The sequence below is a fragment of the Schistocerca americana genome, chromosome X, assembly GCF_021461395.2.
Source record: "Schistocerca americana isolate TAMUIC-IGC-003095 chromosome X, iqSchAmer2.1, whole genome shotgun sequence".
NCBI lineage: Eukaryota > Metazoa > Arthropoda > Insecta > Orthoptera > Acrididae > Schistocerca > Schistocerca americana.
This window is the reverse complement of record NC_060130.1, coordinates 605,497,603-605,523,984: the sequence shown is the minus strand read 5'-3', so window position 1 is coordinate 605,523,984 and position 26,382 is coordinate 605,497,603. Positions and strand designations below refer to the sequence as shown.

Here is a 26,382-nt window from a genome sequence, read left to right as displayed (position 1 = left end):
CGACGTGTTTCTAAGCTTTAGTCTTCTCTGGTGCAAGTTCATTGGTTTGTCAAAGTACCAGTGCCCTTGGCCGTCACTAACAGTGCGGTGCGTAGTGAGCCAGTAGTCTGATCTACTAAGTGATGAATCCATCTTCACCTACATAACACACTTGTTTCTATTGATGGTCAGTTTCTGTTGTCCGACTCAACTTCTGAAGCGGGTGTTAATCGTCTCACCCCAACATTCTGAATCTTCAGTTTACATGTACCGCTTACTCCATTTGCTTGTAAATTTCAGTAGGTTTTCAATACAATGGCATATACGAAGTGCACTGTCCATACCTCGTTGTCGATACGAAACCTTATTCATCGTAAGTCGTCTTCCGACTTCGTATTTTCGCAGCATCTACTAAATGCGCCTTTTAAAGCACATTTTTTTTTAATTTTTAAATCTTATGGGACTTAACTGCTAAGGTCATCAGTCCCTAAGCTTACACACTACTTAACCTAAATTATCCTAAAGACAAACACACACACCCATGCCCAAGGGAGGACTCGAACCTCCGCCAGAACCTTACGCCCAATTCAATTAATTTATTTAAAAAAGACACACGATAGTGGTACAAAAGTATGAATGAAATCTTTAAAATAAAGAAGTGAACCGTAACAGGTACATAAACAAAATAAGTGGCTCCATCCTTGCACAGGATCAGCCACAATCATATTAATGTAAATGAGATACTGAGATAACTTTAGACATTTCCCGCGAATCGGCTGCTAGGAAAGATGGTACGCCTGAGATATTAAGGACAGCTCAGATTTGTTGTTAAATTCAGAGATAACCAAAAGATGTAAAATTAAAGTGATGCCAAATGTTAGAGAAGATTACCAAGAAAGAAGGGCAGTTCTGGTGCAATAGAGACAGTTTGATTCTCACTTTTTTGGTCCAGTCACGCATTACGAAAATCGTATATGAAATTTCTGTTATTTCATAATCCTGCAAAATAGGTCCATTTCACAAATAAAACAGACGAATATTCGTTTGTATTTTGGTCAAAGAAACTTATGAAATCTGTACTCAACTCAAAAAGGGGGTTCTGTTTCGACTTTTAGATTCAGTTTTTCACATTGAGCGTATGCGCTCCAAAACTGAAAATAACCATTTTAATACATTTATGGTCGCTGATATTGGATTAGATCAAGCCAACGTATGAAATAGCTAGCTACAAGATAAAATAATAGACTTTCAGTATCGCAATAAAAAATTTTTGATAACTTATAGGTATCACTTGCTGAGGTAGATAAAAATTCAAAACGTTACCATTTTTTATAATGGAATTCTCTGTCTGTTTTCTGTGGGTATTGAATTTTTCCGTACGCCATAATTAAACAAGCTATCGAACATCACTATATTCATTTAAGATACCTTATATTTCAGTTAGAAGATAGAAGTCGGAGGAGACACCATGTTCGTAACTTCCGAAATTTCTGAGAGACTGGTTATATTTAAAACTGATGAAAACACTATCGCCGGTTTGTTGTAAAAAATGACAGAATGATTTCACAGTTCATGACAACCGCTGCATATCACATGTAGCTAAAGACAAGTTTCTATTAATGCTTTAAACTTTCACTTTTTGGACCTTTTAATATTTGATAGTTTATTGAATTTGACATATTTTCTTAAAAAGATATTCTGCAACATTATTTATTACAATTACTTTTTACTAATAAGTTAAGTAGGTACTTTCCTTCAATTATGTACAGCATTACTCTTATTGCGCAACAAAACTAAGTTACTGAAATTACTGGTCGGAAGTATTTGAAACCTATTCGGAAAGAAATCACTTTGATATCTTTTGACACCCTGGGGAAGACTTGGCATTGAGTCACGCACACGACCTTAGGATAGTGATTCATTACTTATTCAGTGAAAAATTTAACTCCAATAAGGGAGAATTCAATTACTGTCTGAGGTCAATGAACGCTATAGCAGGTGCAGCCAGAGGTCAGGGCATTGTTTTCATGAGATCACCCGATACTAGTCACGGAAGTATGTTACGTGAGGACAGGAGGATTTCTCAGGAAGCAGTAGTACCAATTCTTATTTTCTTTTACAGTCTCTGGATGTTAAGAAGAGCAGACGATGCAATAAGACAGTGCGTAGATCATCGTTGTACAAACGCTACCCATACAAAAGGACTGCAGACAGTCACTGCACTATTACGATTTCAAATATATTACATTTCCATATGTATCGTCAATAGCTGCAACACCATTACGAATTAAAAATATTTTGGAGAATATTAATGTACGCTACCAATAACGTCTGTAACACATTAAACAATTGTTAATCCTCGTTTGCATAAGCGTTGTATTGCATAAATATGTTTAATAATTGTTACTTTCTTCTCACCTGTGTTGTAACAGATTTTGATTGCTAGGCTTGGGTAAAAATTACTTATATATTTTGTGAAACTTTTGGAAATATTCAACTAGAACAACTCGTCTGTGTAGTAAGTCCTTAGACTCCTTTTGCCAAAGGGAAGAGTTCAGATACTGACGTGATTATTTTGCTGTACTTATGATTTACGTGGTTTTCTTAAATTGGTTCCAAATAAGTTATGGCTGGTCAGTTCACGAAGACTAAGGTCAATAATTACCCCTTCATTTTTTTCAAGAGTAGTTGCTACTATGCCTAGAAGGATCACGCCGACTAGAGAACGATAGACATAGATCTTTTTTACATCTACATCTGCTTTCATACTCTGCAAACTTCTATGAAGTTCATGAATAAGATTGCTTCCCATTGTACCACCTGTTAAGGCCTCTTACCATTCCATTCAAGGAGAACGGGAAAAATGATAGTTTAAATGGCTTTGTGCACGCTGTAATTAGTCTAATCTTGTCTTCACAGTTCCTAAGAAAGTGATATGTATGGGGTCGAAGTATACTCCTAGATTCCTCACTTAAAGTTACTAAGTTTTTAAATATGCTTCCAAGTGATAGCTTGCAACTATCTTAGCGTGTCTCCGCTTCAGATTTTTCAACATCTGTGTGACTAGCTCCCACAGATGAAACAGACCCGTAATTATTCATGTTGCCCTTCTCTGTATACGTTCATTACCTCCTGTTAACCATATCTGCCGCGTGTCCCACACAATTGAGAAGTATTCTAAGATGGGTCCCACGAATGATTTTTAAGCAATCTCCTTTGTACACTGATGTCATTTCCTTGATGATGATGATGATGATGATGATGATGATGATGATGAAGTCCCATACTTCTTTACAGAGCGTAGGGGAACGACGCGGGAGACCCGCGCGGCCTTACTAGGCAAGGTCCTAGTGGAGGTGGTTTGCCATTGCCTTCCTCCGACCGTAAGGGGGATGAATGATGATGATGAAAACGACACAACAACACCCAGTCATCTCGAGGCAGCAAAAATCCCTGACCCCGCCGGGAATCGAACCCGTGCTCGGGAAGCGAGAACGCTACCGCGAGACCACGAGCTGCAGACGTCATTTCCTTACTATAAATAATAAAACGAAGTCTGATACCTGCTTTACTTGCGTCTGAGTCAATGTAATAGTTTCATTCATACCATTTCAGCGTGTTACACACAAGAAGTTGCATGAATTGACCGATTCCAGTTGTGACTGGTGGATACTATAGTCACAAGAGACAACTTTTTTTTTCATTTTGTGAAGTCTACAATTCCACATTTCGGAAATTTTAAATCAAGTTGTCAGTCTTTGCACCACTTGGAAAGCTTATCTAGATCTGACCAGACATCAGTGCCCCAAAGAATTTTCCTGGAGCAACCAGATCTTGCTTCGACCTCTGTCGCTGGCTCTCGATCCGGGATAACATGTTGCTTCCTTCCTACAAAAATATCCTCAGTCCAGTCACAAATTTCGCTTGATATCCCATTCGATCATACTTTCGATAATACGCGTACATGTGGTACTGAGTCAAATAATTTTCGGAAATCGAGAAATACTGCATCTACCTGACTGGCTAGGATCTGTGCTTTCTTCCCTGCCGGGCATTGTATTTTTTTTTTTCGAGGGATTTACGGTAGATAATAGTTAAAAGAGGAGCGAAAAAGGCCGAAAATTCGGTACATAATCTCATAATCTGCTGGCGATTACATCGAGCCCTGGAACTTTGTTCGATTTTAGCAACTTCATCTGTTTCTCAACACCACTGCCACTAATGTCTGTTTCACTCATCTTCGCAGAGAATTAAAGTGGGACAATAGCCATGGATGTTCATTTGTAAAGGAACATTTGAAACCAGAGTGCAGCGTTTTCATTTCTGCTTTATTACCCTCGATTTCAGTCTCTCTCCCTCTCGTCTACGAGTATCTGGGCAATAACTTTGGTTTCATACAACATCTACGCATCTCTAGCCCTACGCTTTGCTGTACACCTCTTAAGCAGCAGACTCTGTTTTTCATATGTTTCTTTACAGTTATTGTATACCATGGGAGGTCCCTCCCATCATGAACTGTTCTACCAGGTACATACCTTTCAAGTACATGGTTAATTACTCCTTTAAGACTGATCCACGTTTCTTCTGCATGCTCCCTTCGAATTTCTTGTCGAGATACGACACTACAGCCTCTTTATCTAGTTTTATGAAACTATAATTACTTCTACTTGTTTTAACTACCCTTTGTAATTTAGTAATCACTGTTGCTGCGACTGCTCATGTTCGCTGATACCTGTTTCTTGGTGAACACCCTCAAAGAGGTTAAGTATATTTATTGCTGCCGAACAATGTTTTTTGTAGTTCTCAGAGAAGGCAATTAGTAATGTTTCCCAAGATATCTTATCACTCTCACAACCAAACTATAATTTTTCCAATTGATTGCTGAATGATTAAAGTCTCCTCCAACGATGACAAAGCCGGCCGCCGTGACCGATCGGTTCTAGGCGCTTCAGTCCGGACCCGCGCTGCTGCTACGGTCGCAGGTTAGAATCCTGCATCGGGCATGGATGTGTGTGATGTCCTTAGGTCAGTTAGGTTTAAGTAGTTCTAAGTCTAGGGGACTGATGACCTCAGATGTTAAGTCCCATAGTGCTTAGAGCCATTTTAACGATGACAGTATGATTGGGGAACTTACGTACTAGTGAACCTCCATTTTCTCTAACGTTTTCTATTACATCGAGAGGTGAGACTGATGGCTGAAAAAAGTTCCGATTATAAATTTACGTTCACCCTGGGTACTGAGTCTTGCCCAGATAATCCAGCATGCAATTTCAGTTTCTATCTCGCTATATTTGAGTTTCTTGTTAACTGTGACAAATACACCACCTAGATTTGTAATTAGCCTCTCCTTTCGATATACGCTTAAATTTTTTCCAAAAATCTTCCTCCTCAGGAGCGCTTCGAACTCGGCACTTTGATGCGAATGCTTCGGCTGTAAATCACTGGAATTTTAAAAATCACCCCCTGTGGGTGCTTTTCTCTGGATCTTATGCTGACACTGATGGGTGCCCCACAGCCATCGTTATCTGCACAGGAAGGAGAGTCGTCAAATCTAAGACACCCTTTAGTGAAACCCTCATACAGTCATCGACCTGCGTAGCAGTCCCTGATGTGTAATGCACACCTGACACGTTAGGCGGTTCCTACATTTCTCACCCTTATGGGTAAAGTCCAAGAAGCCGCAGCCTAGCTCGTCATAGTACATACGAAGTTTTGGCTCAGTCCTCCTACTCGGCTCAGAACCAGGCGGCCACCGCCAGTTCTGGTGACAGTGCTACAAATTGTGAACCTTATTGAAACCCTGCGTGCAAGGCTGGTCTTCACACCCTCCTCTGCCGGTCTCTGGAATGATCCAAATGCAACCCCCGAGCTCAGATGACAGATATCGTTAGTTTCAACATGCACCTCAGTGTGCAGTTGTTTGCACCACGTTCCCTCAGTGGCTGTTGGAATAGTCTCTTCAACATGCTGAATCAGGTCCCCAGCCATACACATTGAGTGCGCCTGGCGTTTCTTCCCATTAGTTTGAGCAGAGGAGGGGATAGTACTTGAGGTATCTCTGGTATCTTTGCTACACGACTCTCGGATGCTATCTCGACACATCCACTCGCAGCAACTTCCAATCGTTTGCAATATTCAGGCCTATTTCCACCTGCTTGCGAACATCAACTGACTCATACCATATTCCAGAAAAGCGTTCACAGTGGGGCTGCATTGTGCCTGGGGAATTTCCTACGGAACAATAAACAAATAACTTAAAAATAAGCCTGCGGATTCTCTTTTAAATTCTGGACCTGTTAAGCTAAAGGTATTGATATAATTCCCTTTATGAAATCAAGAAATTCGTCCGCAAAACGAGATATGTATTACGGCAAATGAAAACCCTGTGATAAAAGTTACTAATATCCTGAAACTTTTTTGAGGTTGTAGTCGCTAACAAACTAGAAAATAGTGTTAATTTACGATAAATGGAGACAATATACACTTGAAAGGGAAAACTAATTGTAACACAATATGTGACACAGTTACTCAATCACAAACGTGAAAACTGTTGCCAAAAGTTTCTAAAAAGCACAATTTAAGTTCACAAATGACGATATACTATGAGATTTTCGCCACACTCGGAAATGTTCTGAAGCACACAGTATATCAAGATACACATAGGTGTTGAGACAAGCATTGAAAGATTATGAGAAAACAACGCTTAGAGTATTAAAATCTAAAATTTCGAATCAGCACTTGTATCTGTCACATGTGATCTCACACAAAAGAAAAATCCAGAAATCGGCTTATATATGCAAGTAAAGGCGCAAATTGTTGTATTTTTTACTTAGCTGAGTTTGTGATACCTTCCACACTGTCGTGCCACAGATGAATTCTGCAGAGTCAGTTTGTTACAGTCAGAATAGCGAAAATTCTAGAACAGCAAAGCATGTTTTCCACATGCTACGGCTAGCAATGCATTCCGTTTTAAACTCTTTGGTTTCCTGTATCTACTCACTACTACGTCACTAGAACCCTATCATGAGACTTACTTAGCCATCACAATATGTATTTATCAGATTTCAATCTAATTAAAGAAAAATTTAATGCAAATCCTATACCATTTTTTTCTATCGTAATCTGATTCATTAATGACCAGAAATCTGTACTGCTGCAAGGCCAGACGTAAATATTACCCATATTGCGAGACCCTTTTTGTTTTCATTGTGCTTTGAAGTCCGTTAAAAATCCTATCCTGAACAACGTCATGAATTCAGTCTTTATAAAAGAAGTGATATTATTCAGCTGTCAAGAAGAGGATGAAAATTCAACAATTACAATAAGTTCTTGCACGATCTCACGGATCTAATTAAAACCAGGAAGCTCTCCCCGAAACAAAATAACATTGACTTGGTAATTTTAGAAAGCGGTAGTGTTATTAACATACAAACAGGGCCAGTATAGGAAATGTCGTTGGGTTCTGTCTACATGCTATTTCAATGACGGCCGCAACTTTCGTTTAACTTAGTATGGATTTGTGCTATGCCTTCTTTCTGACACAGCGTCAACCGATTTCCGCAGCTGATGCCGATATTTGCGCAGTAACATAATCTTCTAAAATTACGTCATATATATCTAAGATTACAATAAACAGAAATACTTTAACTACGGATTCGTTAAAAATATTCTTGAGACACAGCGAATCCCATATTGTCCCAAACACATCGATGAAGAGAAAGGCTGTAGATATATCAAAAACAGTCCGAAAAAAGAAAGATTTATCATTCGATGATGATTAAAAATTTGAATATTCATTGGCAATAGGTGTCTAAAGACAAATCCGTGATTTCACAAGAAAAATAAACTTCTTTGCAATATCTATCAAGGATTGTTGCTCTCATTTGAACTAGGAAAATATTCTTCTCTTCCGATATGCTCCAACTTCATATTGTTAAACTGATGTGCTGATGTATAAAAAGGCAAATGAAAAAATTATGTTACATAAAATGCTAAAACTATAAAAGTAAGAGTGAAAATAGTATAGTTCATTGTGGAACACTTTCAGTTGTATATTTTTATACTGGACTAAAAAATGTTATTGGAGTAAGACTGTCAAAAATAACATTTATCTTTATTGTGTTTCAGAAAATGGCTAGCCTCATGCACCTGGTCGTCCACAATTACAATGAACTCATACAACATAAAAAACGTAAGTACTGCTATGAATTAAATAAGAGTTATATTTGGCGACAAAAGTTGGTACACTTTCATCTTCACTGACACTGACAGAGTACTTAGCTTTGGAATTAACAACAGTAAATACATAATACTAGTACTGCATTATGCTTCTAGAGAATCGCTCTGCGTTCTTCTAGTATAAAATCTCTTTTCGGAGTAATTTAGGAATTTTGAAAAAGTCAATGATTTCCATTGTATTCATTGGGCTTAATTTTCTACTGGCCTTACCGCTACTCTTTGCAACGTACGGAAGGTGCAGGAGCAATAACTTACATAATGAAATCAACGTACTGTATCACTGTGTCCGTGCAATCTTCTACTTCATCACGGTTGTTTTGAAAAGTACTCATAAAATTCTGGGTCAACTCGTCTTGCAGCAAAAATAAATTATGCAAATCATAAGCTTAGGAATGAGATTCTCACTCTGCAGCGGAGTGCGCGCTGATACGAAACTTCCTGGCAGATTAAAACTGTGTGCCCGACCGAGACTCGAACTCGGTCGGGCACACAGTTTTAATCTGCCAGGAAGTTTCATAAGCTTAAGGTTTCCAGTTTTAGTTATAATTTCATTTCCTGAACTAATATGGTTCTTACTGACAAGTTGGACAGTGGCAATTGTCCCTCTCTTTACCACCATCGTTCGTTCCAGTCTTAAAAATTACTTCATTGGGAAGAACTTACTGAGATAATTTATCAGATTCAGACGTCGCCTTAATTTTCACATTGGATCAAAATCCGGGTAACAATAAGTAACATAAATTTAAGTGTATTATGTGTAATATTAAAAATGAAGTGTTTTCGTCCATACTAGAGGACTCTGTGGTTGATATTCTCCCCACCTCCTTGATACTACTGCTTACAGCGAAAGTGTGATGGGTAAGCAGTCATACCATGTCGATGCAATAAACACAGACCGAGTGAGGTGGCGCAGTGGTTAGACACTGGACTCGCATTCGGGAGGACGACGGTTCAATCCCGCGTCCGGCCATCTTGATTTAGGTTTTCCGTGATTTTCCTAAATCACTCCAGGCAAATGCCGGGATGGTTCCTCTGAAAGGGCACGGCCGACTTTCTTCCCTAAACCGATGAGACCGATGACCACGCTGTCTGGTCTCCTTCCCCAAACAACCAACCAACCAATAAACGCAGATCTACGGATGGTGGTCTCCTTCCCCAAACAACCAACCAACCAATAAACGCAGATCTACGGATGGATGATCAGGAAGACGCCGTAGCAGAAATTATGCTTTTGAAGTCAATTACTGAGTACAGTGAATGTATACCGTACCGTACATTCAGATTATGTCAGGTTTTAGTGACGTTGGAGTATTTCTTCGACCTGTGAATGACGTGAAATGCATGGATAGGTAAACGTCGTAATTAATTTTGCAGTTTAAAGCAGTATTTGATCTATTTTGGAATGATATGAAAATAAAAAAGATATAGAACATGGGTCCCGGTTTCGGTAAATAGCCTACTACTCTCTTTATGACGTGAAGGCGTAACAACTCTCGATTTGTCAGCCTAATTCCACTGATGAAAATATTTTTTACCACCAACACTAGTGACAGCTTAACCTTACCTGAAACACCCCCCTCCCCCCTCGCGTTAATAGGTTTTATTCAACTCTGTCATGAAGGCTGTTGCATAGCAGATTACCTCGTTTGAGAGAGAGAGAGAGAGAGAGAGAGAGAGAGAGAGAGAGAGAGAGAGGGAGAGAGAGCACTATTACGGATAAACAAGTGTTAAATGGAGTCACAGAGACCACCAAAACAGAGATGTGAGAGAGAGCAAAGTTCTGTCTACAGGAGTGTCAAAGAAATGCACGTAGTTTTAGTCATATGCGGAACCAGTAATTACATAAAATTCTCTCTTCAGTCCGCCGTAGTACTTAGAATAAAGGAGTTTTCTTTCACCAATGTACTGATATCACTCTTCTCGATCAGTGTACTGACGCGAATATTAAAACCACAGAATGTAATAGAAACTAAAAGCAAGGCGTTCGGATCACATTAAATTTTTGATTGAGTAGGTTACAAAGTCGTCATCGAGTTAAGAAATTGTTTTCTGGAGGACTCTCGAGCCACTACAAGTATCACGTGAACAGAAGAAATAGAAGACAGATAAAAACAGTGGCATATTCAAAAATTTAAAAATAATTTATTGTCCGTCGCAGTCTCGGGTGGGAGTGAATCACGGCATCTGTCTCAATGGCTCAGGATAGCCGGTGACAGCCGAAACCGGTAATCTGGTTGTGAAATTGTTCTCCTTGTTTCGAATAATAAATAATTTTCAAAATAAGCAATCACTGGCTATCCAGTACGACTTAAATTTCATTTTTTTTCCAAAACATTCAAACAATGTCAGTAACAACTGGCCACTAGTCTCCATCTGGCTGTAGGGTTCGAGAACAAATTTTTACGTGAAAATGACAGCTTTCTTTGAATCTAGTCAAATACTCTTCCGTAATAACCGTAGATTTGTGATGTAACAAAGTTTTTAACTCCAGCTCGAGCCCAGTACTCACGAGATCCATAACGAATATCCGTACGAATATTCATGCGGATGCCATGTTTATTAACTTTCATGCTGTTCGATTAATCAACAATGATCACGCTTACAGAACGTATGATGTAGCAATATATTGACAGTTTATTTGAGAACTCAGCATGTAGGTGTAGACAACGAACCACTTTCGGTAACGAAAGTTAGTGTCTTGTTTTTGATAAGTGTTTTAAGAACGCTTATACATATAATGCTCAATTAGTCATTCATTCCACTCTTATGTTAGATACTGAAAGAAATGACATCTGTCCAAGACATGAAATCAAAATTTACTTCTAGGTTTTTAAAAATATAAGATACAAGTTATAAAGTAAAACCTTTTAAAAATTTCCTTTTTAAAGTTAATATTAATGTACCACAAACCTTGATTATATACACTATTTTTAGTTTCCTAGCAAGAATAAATAGGAGTGCTAGAGGTGCCTTAACGGCACAGTACTTTTTGCTGGATAGTAAGCCATCCATGTGCCATGTTTAGTTGCAATTTCCTCCATGTGTTGCAGAGTTGTGCTTACCTTTCACTTCGTTCTATCCCTTATCCCACACTCACCGCGGTATTTTTTATCGATTTGGTAAGTAATGTACGTATCAAGCCTAGTCGACATTGATGATTTGTTGCAGAGTTGTACTTACAAGTCACCACTTTTCCACTTCCACGACAAATATGCGACGGCTGTTTTACCCCAACGGCAATTATGTCGTGGTACTAAGTCAAGATTGGCTGAATTTGCCCCAGACATTCACAGCTGAGCTGGAACGTAGATAAAAACGCACAGATTGCTCTCATAATAATCACCGATCGAGATGGTGCAGTGGTAGGACGCTGGACACGCATTCGGGAGGACGGTGGTTCAAACCCCCGTCCGACTACCAGTATTTAGGGTTTTCCGTTGTTTCCTTGAGGCATTTAATACAAATGTCAGGGTGATTCCTTTCAAAACGACTGTTATGATTTCGTTTGTCAGCCCGAGCCCATGCTCCGTCTGCAATAACCTCGTCGTCGACGGGACGTCAATACATAATCTTCCTTCCGTCCTTTCCTTCTCAATATAATCATACCAGTTTCGAAATTTTAAGAAAATCTGGATTTGGTTCAGAGAAAGATAAGTAATTACGATATAACTTATAGAAATGGTTGTATTGTGATTTCTGAGTCTTTTTCCGGCGTGATATACGAGTACTGCCAGGTGTCCAGTCGGTTTTGTTATTCCGTCTACCTGCATAGTATTTAGACTACTGATTGTAGGTCATTATCAGATGCTGTAAGCAATTATCTTTGACGTGCTTCATATCTAAACTACAACCAGACTGTATCCCGACATGGACTCGCAAACACGTCTTTCTTTCGTATATATTTCTGTTCCTTGTACAGCATCAACGTAGAAATTGCAGACTTTCATTAGGGTCAATGACATAGTTCAGATGCACAGGAATGACAAAGAAAAGCGATGTATAATGGGTCGACATTGTGACTGAAACAATATTGAGAGGCTCTTACGAGCAGCAATCTGCACGACATCAGAGAAGGCCAATGTTGAATGTACTTCATATGTCTAATAACACTATCAAGTTCATAACACTGGTTAATTAGAAAAAGGTGTATGACTCGCAATGGCTTTATTTGCTCTGAATGAGACTCTTATACAGTTGCTCCATAAGTTCCAACGGCAAACTTTACGAGAATGATATCGTTCATTTCGCGAAGTAATACAATCCAAAATCAACGTATCTCTCTTCATAGAAAAAACTTACATCTTAGTCTGTCCTGAACATATATTCCACAAGAAATATCGCATTATGTATACAATATAAATTACGATACACACACAAATATATGTAAAAGAGTGAAAACACCCTTAATGTCAGAAAGAAGTGCTCACTGCCGTATATCGTACGGTTCGTCTGATAAGCGTTTCTTTTTGTTTATTTAAGTCGTCTACGGTGGTAGCAATATTGTCTGATTTCCGCTTATTTCTGAAACTGTCATCTCTCTGCACATTTTCGTCGGTTTGGCACTGCTTTTGGTCATATTTCTCGTTAGCTTGCAGCATTACACATTTCCTTCACGTACAACACGATAAAACGACGACTTTCATTCAGCTCGTGGTTCTGGAGAATATGAGCACGAATTTCTTTGTGTTATGTTGACTAATGAAGACCAAATTCATCTCTTTCGTTCCATAAACTTTCCTCGCTGTTATAAAATCGCACTGTTACCAATTTGTGTAAAACAAAAAAAAAGAAGAATCAACAGATAGTGTGTCAGTTGCTCGCTTTATAAAGCGTCTGTTCACATCTCCTTAATAGGATGCTGAATACGAACAAAAATTATCTAAGTTGGAGAAACATTTCCTGAATTCTGAGATTCGATACGTCGAGAAAAGTGATTACATGACAGTAAAAACAACAGTTCTACAACAAAAAGCGGAAGCCTGCACGAAAGCAAGAAAATTGCAACTGAATTTATGCGTCCGTTGTTCTGGTCAAACAGTGTATCAGCAGGTTAAGAGAGACACACTCGGGCTTTTCTTCCCAGCACAGTTCTCAACAGGTAATTTATGAGTTTCGTTTCTATTGTGACTACTTCTTATTAAATTACAGTACAGAATTTGCGACGTGAGAGTGAACTCCGCGCTACATTTTCAAGTTCTTCGTTTTTTCGAAACTGATGAATGTTTTTAATGTCTTTGTAACCCCACAGCCCTATAATATTGCGTAATACGTCTAATTCATAATTTTTGACAGAAATTAAATAGCTTTTTCAATTGCTATTTATTTATTTATTTATTTCAATGTTTCCAATCTAACGTAAAAGAAAAAGAGAAAAATGCTAGAGAGAGACTATAAAATTCTTGAATATGCAAGTGGAAAAACTGAATCGTGGACCACTATTTTCCTGACTTGTAAACTACATGCACAAAAAAATCTATGAGCTGTGCATGTCAACACTCTTCTTTCAGGGCAACTATTAACATGATTTTTTTACGAAATTTAAAATTCTCTTAAAAAGATGTAACAGTGACAGCTCGACACCATGAGATTCCTTCTCAAAGAAGGAAACATTTTTAAGCGTTCTGTGCGGCGTAACTTCGTTCGAGATCCGGGAACCCTAAAGCAGAGAGCAACACTTTCCGATTTGGGAATTCCGGGCGACGTGATGTTTGTGGGGAACACCGTCAACAACCGTTACTCGCACAGCGACGATATCTTCGCACTTTCATTGCGAGCGGCGGTCAGCCGACGTTCAGCAGCTTTCATGCCATAGTGACCACTGCGATGCGATCTCCACGTGGGATCAGAAACCAACCAGACACTCCCTCCTTTTTCTGCTTTACGCAAAAGAATTTTAAGAAAAAGCGAAATCTTTAAGAGCATCCGGTTTCCTTCAGAATCTTTTGATCACTGTTGCTTGCTAACTATTGATATTGATATGCTCACAGAAAAGCTTTTGCATACAATTGATCTACATAAAACTACCATTCCGGCAGCTGACGCGAACATTTCCCAAAAAGTTAATGAACAGGTTTTCCAAAAACCAGCACTCTGATCAGTTCCAGTCATGTTCACAAGTGCATTATTTTGTGACCTGCAGAGAAATGAAAATAGTCTTAAGAATGTAAACAGTCAGATTAAATTAGTAAAGGCTTTCAAAAAGCTAATTTTGGCTTTCAGGGTGCCAGTCACGGTTTGCAGAACACCAATTAGTAACTGTCCAGTTATTGTCAGAGTTACTGTTCCTCATTTCAGGACAGGTACTTCAGTGAACTGCCGTATAATTTCCAAATAGCTTCACTGTCACATTCAAGCTGTAGGAAGAGTAAATGGATAGCAATGTGAGAATGAAGTGAAAGAACTTCTGAGTTATACGGATCGAACAAGGACTCCATCGACAAAATTTAGGAAGTTGTTCAGGAATATTTTATCAGTAAATCGGTAGGAGGGTCACGTGACATCCGGTGGCTCGTTATAGAGTAATAACGAAATTACGATTTATTTGGCTTTGTTATCAAAATTTTTGTTGTTTCTGTGAAAATACTTTCATAACAGTGAAAAAGCCTGTAATAGCCAGTCACCAAAACGTAGTAACACGAAAGGATCCGATTATTCTTGGGTGCTTATGTTCAGATGCCAAAGGACTGTGATGTGGTTGCCGTCGCTTCGGGAATAGCTGACACACGTGATTATACTGTCGTCATGCTGCTATCCCATTGGATTCAGTGAACTCGTACACGAGCTGCATATTGGTCAACTTCTTATCAGTTATTTACGTCCTACTGTGTATCACTGTTAACATACTACTAACACCGTCCGAAAAAAGCGAAACCCGAGACATAACCGAGCAGTGTTGAATGCAAACTTGAGGACCGACAGTGAAGTAGACATTGCTGTTCCTAATAATAAGTACAATGGGTGAATGGAACACGTTTGTTTCCAGGCAATACACACTGCGCTTACTGTCGACATTTGTAATGTTGTGCAGATATTTTTAGTGTAATCCTGATACAAAGGGTAAGAAACCAAGAAACAAGTAATTACCCTGTAACGAGCCACCGCAGACCCTGGGGCCGTTGTAGCAAAAATTCGGAAAATACCCCTGAAAATCTTCTGAAATTTTATCGATGGAGTTGTGATTTACCCCATACAAGGGTGAATATGGCTCAACACCCAATCCTATGCAACAAATATAAATTGTTTATTGTTTTCCAAGACGAAAATCCTTCGATGATACTTTTAGTAGCGTGGCAGCCCATTCCTTTTACTATCCTCGTTCAAATTAATTTGTGCTCCATCATACTGGCACGAACAACATTTTAAAAGTTAACTGTTACTACTTTTGCAAACAGAAAACAGCGATTAAGTACTTAGGAAAATTATACTTCTGCGCAGAATTGAAAAACGGCAAATTTTTCATGACTGACGATGAAACGTTCAGACGAGAACGAGGAAAAGAATAAAGATTGGCTTATATCTGAATTCCATAGCAGAGGTCTTTATTGACATAATTGAATGTATTTGTCTAAATTTCATACTCATAAAAGACGTGTCATTAAAATTAAATTACTGGAAGAATTTAGAAAAGCTAAACATGTTTCGTAGTTGGACTGGTAATTTTTAACTATTAAACACTCTGTCTACCCTTTTTTTGTTGTTATCAAACAAGACAAAGTTTAAAAACGTGGCAAAAGTAGAACTGTTGTGTTTCTATCGAGCTAAGAGTGAAAGTAACACACACTACGTTTTATAGCGGTTCACCTCCTGCGATCCGAATTTTCTAAAACAAATACGTATTCTGTGTTTGAGAGATAGTACGCGCGCATTATGAGTTTGAAAAAAACTGTGAGAGAAAGTTATGTTGACTCTTTAGTACCGCTGAAGGTTATTAAGCAGGAAAGCAGAAGATGAAACCGAGTTTGAGGGTAATCAATTAAGATTTTTTCTACACCTTCGCACGAGAACAGAATGTAATTTGGGTGCGAGAGACTCCTGCGGCATCAGATGCCAATGCATAGATTATTAGATCCGGTCGATTCTTTAGTTTTTTTTTCATTTTGTTTTCCCGACAAGGAAAATAATCATCGTTCTATGAACATATATCTGTCACACTATATCTGTTAACAGTTAAACTCATGTAAAGGCAGAATTAATACGAAAATTTACAATAAAATAGTAGTCAACATCATGAATTATGAACTTAATTTGTTTTAGACTAAACAAATTTCAACATTCTGCACAATGCCCAAGTTCCAATGAACACTGCCTCTACTTGAAATCATGGTCCCTGTAGATTTAGTTTTCTTGTATTCACACAATTTCAGAGAGCAGATCGTGAGAAGTGAGCTTATTCTCTTTCTGGTATAAGTGACTGCTTCGTAACAATGCAGCCTTCAGAGAATGTGTGTGTCTGCGACAGAAATTTTGTGATGGGTTCAGCATAATGCTTCCTGCTGACGTAAGCCGTCTCTCAACACGTGCCGACGATGCTGCTGTGCGCGGCGTAAACTAAAACTTGCACCTTTGCTAAACACTAGAAGAGAAAAAGAAATGTTATATAGTCCTCTTAACTTCCAATTTATAAGTAGCGTGTTGTACACAAAACTTGACGTTATGTACCGGTGTACCTCCCGCGATCTGAATTTTTTAAACTAATACGTATTCTGTGTTTGAGAGATAGTATATGTGCACTGATGAACGAAACTAGTTTGAGGTCTTTCCGTTCGTTTATTTTTGTTAGATAATTCTTGTCCATCACTAAAAATTGCGAGTGAACTCCGCAAAATAATGTTGAACTAAAGTAATTATTATGTTTGTGAGTCATACATTTTGATGTTTTATTACAAACTACAACTGTGTGAGCGTGTTGAATCAGATACTGACTAAGATCTCCAAGAAGCATGCGCATCGTTTTCACTCCTAGCACTACTTACTCCATAAATATGAAATTTGCCAAGGAACAATGATTTCATGAAACCAATTTTCGCTAGTTTGTTTGGTGCCCTCATAGTGCGTAAATTTTTGTGCAGCAGACAATTATCTGAATCTTTCAGCACCTTTGCCCAAAGGTCCATTGTAATAAAATGGACTGAAGAATTTTAACACCATCCTCTCAATTTCATCTTAAAAAATGGAAGGTATTTCTACTTTTCACTGATATCGACCCTCCTGATACATGAAATGTGTGTACCATACTGCAATTTTAAAGTAGAACAGCTGTATTTGAGCATACTGGAATACTGCAAGTTTGAATCGGTTGGTATAGTTACCATCTCAAGGTAAAGGCTGGTGTTAGAATTTTATTGTAGTGTGTCGTCTAATGTAAAATCAGCTATGTCAGTACCAGTTGACACTCTTTTGGGGAGAGAGAGAAAGCTTCAGCTAAGACGTCAGTGTCAGACTTCGTAAAAACACATTCAACATCCTATTATTTTCCCGGGGAAATAAATTTGGGTGAGGAACACGCAATCTGCTGACTCCATACGAAAATTACCACATCTAGATATTGCACCAGAAATGAAACATGTTGCAAACAACTCAAGACAGTGGCAGTTGATACTAAATGCATTCAAGTTCTGTGAGCCTGAAAGGAAATTATCAGTAAACAGCAGAACTATATTGATTAAAAAATTCTCCGAGCGCTAAGTTTCAAGTCAAAAGCCATTGTTCCAAATATAGGGTAAATGTGCCAAAGAGTGTGCAGTCCCTAAGAGAGTGCAACTTGCGTTTCTGACAGTTAACTTCACTGATCGGCTCGCCGCCAACGTGTCTGTGTACAGAGTGGTATTAGAAACACCTTCTAGAAGTTTTGTGAAGAAAACCTGTGTTTCGGAAGTGAAACAAGTAAAAATCACTTTTCAGCTTTCCTGATGCAGTTCTGGTACTCTTTTGCATAAGTAATACACAGAATACACGAGCAATAGCCTTTAATTCTTGACTGCAGTTTGAAATGCTGACTTGCGGCCTACAATACACCAACCACATATTTTGCAAATGTGAAGTGTGCTGCCATCTATTGACTTCGCTTGGAATCATTGTTTCTTCACGAAAGAGAGCGCTTATAGCGTCCCCAAAGAGTACCTGCGAAATTTGTACCTCTTGAATGTGTTGTGGACTCCGAAATGCAGGCACATATTTCTGAATGACTTCAAATTAGGCTGCTGCTGCTCTTGGTACGAAGGAGTCTGCTTTAAGGAAGAGACTGAAAGCTGTGAGTAGAGAACATAGATTTTGGCGTTTCCAGAGGACTGGATCCAGTGCATTAAGTGTGAGAGACGGCGGCACGAAGAGTGCTCTTCATTTGAGGGTGACATTGCGTTCATTTGCGACATTTGCTAAATGCGTACTCTTTGGGCAGGAGCGCAGGTTAACGAAAGCGTGCGCATTTCCCGTTTTTTGTATTTTTGAAAAGTTCAATGAAAGTATTGTCTCTCTGCTGCTGTAGTTTTCTGAACAAGTAGATTTTGTGTTAATAAATGTTAATCTAAAATGATTTTGTGTTCCTGCTGATAATAACCCAGATATTTACGGCTGTTCCTTAACAGCGCACTCTTAAGTTGGTTCCCTTTGTTACCACAGATCGAAACTAAAACAGATTATATAATTTACTGTACATATTTCCGTCTATGTAGAAAGTATAGCGGTGGAAGTTCTTTCCTTCCTGTTATACTGTAAAGGCTGTGTTGTCTTTAACAATAAATGTGTTTGAAAATACTGTGAATACTTGTGACATACTGCTGTCGGAACCGTCACGCTCTTGTGTGACGCCTCGGATAATGTTTTACAACTGAACCTACTTTTGTCACGTGCTTTGCGCAACAAAATCCCTCGCGTGTTCAGCTGCTTGTAGCCAAGTGTCGTTACAAAAATTACGCGCAAGGAGTGGATCTCCTAACTGCATCTTGACATTATGTGTAATAGATTTCCTTACAATCAGTGGTTAACACATCAAATGCTAGTGCATTCATGATTTTGTTCGTCTGTTTGACTGGCCCCGTCAGTACAGTCGAGAGACCGTATTTTTACAGGATTTAGAAAGTGTTTTGTAAACCGACAAGAATCCTACGTCAAATACACTCACGTTCAGAAGAAAAAGAACTCCTTGAAAGACTAGAGGCAGGAAGTTCATACCTGCAGGCCGTGTACATTAGCATGTTCTGCAGAAACGATTAGCATTTGAAGCATGTCGGTCCTCTGGTTCAGGGTCAAGATCGATATCGCGGCTGCAACACCACCTACTGGTAAAATGTGCCTGCAGCTCTCATTGTCGCTCTAAACGGAAGGTAATGGATCAGTGTGACTTGAGCAGATGTGCAAGATGCCCCGCAAACGTATGCGCGAACCGTACCATGAAATCGGTGAGTTTGAAAGAGGGCGCGTTATTGGCAGAATGGTTCACGGAAGACCGTAGAACACGACGAGATGGGTCAAGTCGTACCACCCAGCTCAACTCCCGAGGAGATCAGCACCTCGTCCGAACGGCCATGCAGGACAGATCTGTATCGTCCTTGACTCTGGCGCAACAGTGGAATTGTGTAACACAGCATACACTATCAGAGGTGACAGTCGGTCTCCGTTTATTACGGCATGAGTTACGTGGGCGTCATCTACTTCTCCGCCTACCTTCGACTAATGTGCAGAAACATGCTAGACGGCAATGGGGCAATGGTGTATGGAACGTCATCACTGGGGTTAGGAATGGCATCAGATAATGTTTTGGGACGAATGCAGGTTCTGTTCGTTTGAAAATGGTGGCTGCATTTTGGTTCGGCGCAGTCAGGGGGAGCGGCGTTACAGTGACTGCGTTCGCACAAGACATCGGCGCCAACTCAAGGCCTTTTGATGTGGGGTGCTATTGGGCACAACCTGCGTGTGCAGGATACTGTGACCCGTTTGACCCACGTGAATGACATCCTGCGACCCGTAGCCATACCCTTGCTTCACGACAACCCAGACGCCATTTCTTAGCAAGACAATGCACGGGCACATGTTGCTGCACGAACATGTGCCTTCTTCATGTCTCAGGATGCCAGCCTTTTGCCCTCGACCGCCAGATCACCAGACTTGTCGCCAATCGAAAATGTCTGAGAAATGGTGAAACGATGGGTGCAGCTCTGTGACCCAGTGCCAACAACCACAGATGAAAATTGGAACCAGGTGAATGTATCCTGGATGACTATACCACAGGACTCCATTCTCGCTTTATATGCGTCGATGCCATAACGCATGGAATAAGTTATCAGGGCCTATGGCGGACCCTGTGCCTACTAGGCAACAGGACACGTACTGAACCGAGGTGGCTGAAATGCTCAAAAAATGTTCAAATGTGTGTGAAATCTTATGGGACTTAACTGCTAAGGTCATCAGTCCCTAAGCTTATACACTACTTAACCTAAATTATCCTAAGGACAAACACACACACCCATGCCCGAGGGAGGACTCGAACCTCCGCCGGGACCAGCCGCACAGTCCATGACTGCAGCGCCTTAGACCGCTCGGATAATCCCACGCGGCGACTGAATTGTAATCATTTCTTCAGAATATAATAATGAACATGTCCTGTGAATATGAACTTCCAATCTCTAGTCTTTCAAGGTGTTCTGTATTTCTGAACATGAGCGCAATATTACTTGATAAAGCATAAGTACAGACATGCAGAATAGGTTAGTACTATTTGTAAAGAAACATAAGGTATTTGAAAATGAAGCACCTGAAGTATTTTCGCGACAAGGAACGTAATAGGACGTAACAAAGTGATCCGCCATCCGCTTATTTCAAATAATATGAAGACCAATGCTGTTTAACAAGATAAATAACGCTGCCCAATTAAAGTTAATAATGCAAAGCTCCATTACACTGTTGTCCGACTCCTTAGCTGAATGGTAAGCACGGCTGACTGTCATGCTGGGGACTCGGGTTGGATTCCCGGTGCTGCCAGGGTTTTTTCCTCGGTGGGAGGAATCCGGCTAAAAATGGCTCTGAGCACTGTGGGACTTAAGGGGTCATCAGTCCCCTAGAACTTAGAATTACTTAAACCTAACTAACCTAAGGACATCACACACATCCATGCCCGAGGTAGGATTCGAACCTGCGACAGTAGCGGTCACGCGGTTCCAGGCTGAAGTGCCTAGAACCGCACGGCCACAACGGCCGGCTTGGGAGGAATCCGTGCGTGATGAACTCAACCTCATGAGCCCAGCTGAGGAGCTACTTGACCTATTAGTAGTGGTTCCAAGGTCAAGAAACCCGACAACGACCGAGCGACGGTGTGTTGAAATCATGCCCCTCTATGCCGTATCTGATGACTCTATTGGCAGAGGATGACACGGCGATCGGTAGGGCCCGACTGACCCGTCTAGGGCCAGAAGGCGCGGTTTCATCCCCGCCTCTTTTCCCATACACTCTTGTCTTTCTAAAATGCTACGGATTTGTGTTTTCGTATCTGAAGCGAAAAGGTAAATCAGGATATGCATTTTGTGACCAAAACACAGTCATGTCAGATTTCTAGCATGTTCTCTTAGTCCGCCACATTGCAGTTGTTGAGTTGTTATATGTTCTTCTATCCGTCCTTACACAGCTGTTAACCCCTTCTAAAGATCGACTTCAGGTTGGCACCACATCTCGTTACTCCAGCGCACTGCCCATACTTGTTGATGCGTCTTGCTATGGCATGCCAGCGCCGATAACTCACACAGACTGATCAGCGCAGATCAAAAACGTACGTAAGATTTGCATAACAGTACTGTAACCAGATATTATGGGGGGGAGTGAGGGGCATGCTAATACCGACACATCTAGAGAGGTTTCATAAAGTCATTCTCACACTATTCGTGGAGCTGGATCTCAGTCTTGGATCGTACAAAGGCCAAGAAGAAGGTCGGCAGTGACGTTTCTAAAGGAACCATTAGTACATCTGCTCACGTGATGTAGGAAAAACCACGACTAACCTAAATCAGTATGGTCGGACGATGGACTGAGCACTGGTTTTCCCAAATGCAAAAAACTTTCAGGAGCGATGGGGTCTTGTAGACTCTCTGGTCTTATAGCTTTCTAGCAAAGAGCTAAATGAGTACGAAAGAAACACACTAACTCATGACAGGTCCCTGTGGTGGACAATGGCAGTTGTAAACATTTTATTGCATCCCGAGAGTAGTCTCACGGACTTTAACTGTACACCACTAAAGAAAGCCACGAAGTAAGACATACCTTTCATTAGTGGTGTAAAGTTAAAGTCCGTGAGACTACTCTCGGGATATAAATGGTTCAAATGGCTCTGAGCACTATGGGACTTAACATCTGTGGTCATCAGTCCCCTAGAACTTAGAACTACTTAAACCTAACTAACGTAAGGACATCACACACATCCATGCCCGAGGCAGGATTCGAACCTGCGACCGTAGCAGCCGCGCGGTTCCGGGCTGCGCGCCTAGAACCGCTAGACCACCGCGGCCGGCTCTCGGGATATATATATATATCAAGGTATACAGATATTCATCACATCTCGTCAGTTCAAGGCGAGCTTGTTCCTTACTTCAAGTGCCAAATTACGGCGTTTCTGCACTCGTCCTAAATTCTAAATTCTGTGCTCTTTGACTTTCTGTTATCCATAACAAGCGTAGGATAGTGTGGTCTCTGTACTCTATACCTAAGAGATAATTATGGATGGCACACCCACTCATATGTAGAAAGGACATTAGATTCAATATCCCGTCGACATTAATAACGACCAATCATGACACTGGAGTAGGTCGTGAAGAGTAATTGATCATCACCCTCGTTAAAGAAATATTCGGGCATTTACCTTCAGTGATATAGCGATGCAATAGAAAACTTAAATCTGGATTATTGGACGGGAATAGTAACCCTGTTCTTCTCGAATCCTAGTCCGGTATTTACATCACTGCACCAAGTATGATGTCGTTGACCAGCATTGGAATGTTATGTAGTTTGGTGCACCATGTGGCTATATTAAAAGTCAGTGCAAAGCTTACACATTTCGCCGTCACTGAACGCAGAAATGTAAAAGCAGTCGGTAACCTCCCGTATATTACTCGTTTCATGTTATTATAAAGCCTTGTTTTCTAATAGCTGTTTATCTTTAATTTCTCACAATCTGTAATAACATAAGAAATATTTTTTTTCCTACTTCCCCTCTCCTCCTCCGCCACTTTTTACCTTTTCCTCTTTTCCTTACGCTCCGTCGGTTACGCTTCTGACTTTCTGGTTGAAAACACATTCTAGCGTCAATGAGGCAACACAATTATTCGTAATCTCACCTCTGAGCTAATATGTGAGGTGCTTGTACTCCTTTTTTGTCATTTATACTGATTACGAAGAAGGTAGCACAAGGTAAAGACACAGAATACGTCCGAACCGGATTCATTTCGATAACGGAAATATCTCTTAAATACTCACTTCTGGACATTCATCCAGACGTGAGGAATATGTCGTCTCAGAGCACATTTGCCTATCGTTGCTACGATATTATCAGCGCTCTAACGACTGTTTAATGGACAGGAAAGCCAAAACAGAAGGCTCTTTCAGCACAGAATCAGGGCAGTGAGGACGAAATTCTGCTTTTTCTTTCTGAAAGCAGACATTTGTAACAGCACGTTGCAATATTGAATGACTTTCAGATTTTGTGGGTATTTTGCTGCTTTGCAGATCTAAGTACGTTTATTCTTTATTTAATAAAACAGACTACGATTTAAGGAAATATGTTGAAGTGAAATGATAGTTTGTGATGTTTATCTGGGTTTTTGTCTCTTATCGCCAATTATTTTGACTACAGTTTTCTGTGAGATTACGAGTTGTGCATGTCAGTCGAATTACAATTTTATTCTTCTCTGTTGAAATAATGTCCGGGCAGGGAAAGACGTGTGAGGGTGGGATAGTGATGCATTAGCATTTTTCTTGTTTGTGCAGGAAATACATACCTAATCAACTGCATCCTTTTATGCGAATTTGTAATAAAGGTAAGGATCTAAAGTCCCGTCAATGATAGGGTAATTACAGGTGCACCACAAGCTTGGACAGGGCTAGAATGGAGAATAAAACGGCTATGTCAATTTCAAACAACCATCCCTGTTTCCGCCCTTTAATCTGATTAAGGGAACAAGTAAATCAGGGTGACTGAGCTAAGATATGAACCTCGCTACGCCGATTGAGAGTCCAGTGTCTAGCCGTTGCGTCACCTCGCGTTGTGTTATAATCTGACAGAGCATTCCCTCGAGGCAATTACATGAAATTGTGGGAAGTCCATTCCAATTGTTTCATTTCAAATTAGACTTTGGGATACCTTGAAAGTATTGCTAATATTATCCAGAAACCTTCTCCCAATTTCTGCCTCAAAATTTATGATAGAATTTAGCAGTTGTTATATGTTAATGCTAGACAGAGCTCCATCGTTATCTGTCAACGACTATCGAGTGTTACAAAGAAACTGAGTAACGTGGTACTATATCGACGGCATGAACCGTTGTCGCTGGTCGTCACTTTTTTTCGTGAATACAATTTTCCACGTGATTATTCCCGACGTATTGCGCGTATATCTTCAGCGTGAGTATAATGTCACAGTTTCACAAAAACTGGAGGCAACGTACGAGCGGTGGTTAATAAGCAATGCAACACATATTTTCTGTAAGCATATTAATTTTATTCAGGATTCCAATACACCATATTATTCCACACTCTTTTGGCTACAAAATCCTATTTTATAACATAAGCTCCGTCCAATACGACCGCCTTACGCCACCTTAGTGTACCCATTGTACCACTCTGCTGGTCGGCGTCGGAGCCAGCGCCTTGCTCCATCAATAACCTCCCCATCATCAACATACTGCTCCCCAGGGAGTACATCGTTCATTGCGCTACACACACGGAAGTCGGAAGGTGCGAGACCCGTGCTGTAGGGTAGATGAGGAAGAACAGTCCAATAAAAATTTGTGGGCTCCTTTTGGGTGAGCAAACTTTTATGAGGCCTTACGTCGTCATGAAGCAGGAGAATTTCGTTCGCATTTTTGTGGCGCCAAACACGCTAAAGGCACTACTTCTATTTCGTGAGGGTAGCACAATACAATTCCGAGTTGATCGTTGCACCATGAGGGAGGATATCAAACAAAATAACCCTTCAGAGTCCCAACGTCGTCGCAATGACTTTATCGGCTGAGGTTGAGGCTTTTAACTTTTTCTTCGGAGGAGAGGTAATGTGGTGCCACTCCACGGATTGCAGTTTTGTTTCCAGTTCGAAGTGGTGAATCCATGTTTCTTCGCCTGTGACGATGTTCGACAAAAAATTGTCACGATCAGCCTCGTAACGCTCAAGCAATTCCGCACAGATGGTCCTTCGTTGTCTTCCGTTAGGCGACGAGGAACCCAGCAGGCACACACACTTGAGTACCCCAACTGGTGGACGAGTATGTCAGCACTACCAACAGAGATGTCCTGTTGCACAGCGAGGTGTTCGATTGTGATCCGTCGATCGCCTCGAATGAGAGTGTCCGCACGTTCCAACACTGCAGCAGTCTATCTGTGTGCAGCCAGCCAGCACGAGGCTGAGATTGGGCAGGTTTGCGCGACCTTGTTGCGATGATGACATGCACCTTGCCCAGCGACTCACCGTGCTCTTGTTCACTTCCAGGTCTCCCAAGCGGCTACGCATATCTGCGACACTCTGGTTTTCTGCCAAAAGAAACTCAATGACAGGTCTCTGCTTGGAACACACCTCCATTACAAACGCCATATTGAACGCTACGTATAGCGCCGCCACCAAGCGGAACTTCATGAAACTACAAGGGCTGGGACATGAATATTCGAGTATGTCACACGACAAATTCTGCATTTTAGCAGCCGAAATTGGCCGAGAAAAAAAAGTGTTGTATTACTTATTGAAAGCCCCTAGAACGTCGCGCCGAGTGATTGGAGCTTAGCGCCGACGACTAGCGACGCTTATGTGTTTGCGGCTTGACATCTTGGCGTGCACCACCCTCCAAAAGCATACAGAAATCTTGGCGATATATTCAGTGTGTCTCTCCCCTAGCCTCCATCTCTACACCCTTCATCTCCTTTCCCAAGGTGGCTTCCGTCACCTCCCTCTCTTGGATGATGCCCTCTCTCCCTCCATTTATC

The 26,382-nt window shown here is 40.6% G+C and overlaps 1 protein-coding gene across 1 annotated transcript in view; it reads left to right on the top strand.

Moving 5' to 3' along the window:
• LOC124555777 (elongation of very long chain fatty acids protein 7) overlaps positions 1-26,382 on the top strand; it is a 124,604-nt gene that overhangs the window by 11,457 nt on the left and 86,765 nt on the right. The window contains exon 2 of the mRNA XM_047129828.1: positions 8,107-8,170. Within this exon, the coding sequence (XP_046985784.1) occupies positions 8,110-8,170 (61 nt within the window). The 5' untranslated portion in view covers positions 8,107-8,109. The remainder of the gene's footprint in view (positions 1-8,106; positions 8,171-26,382) is intronic.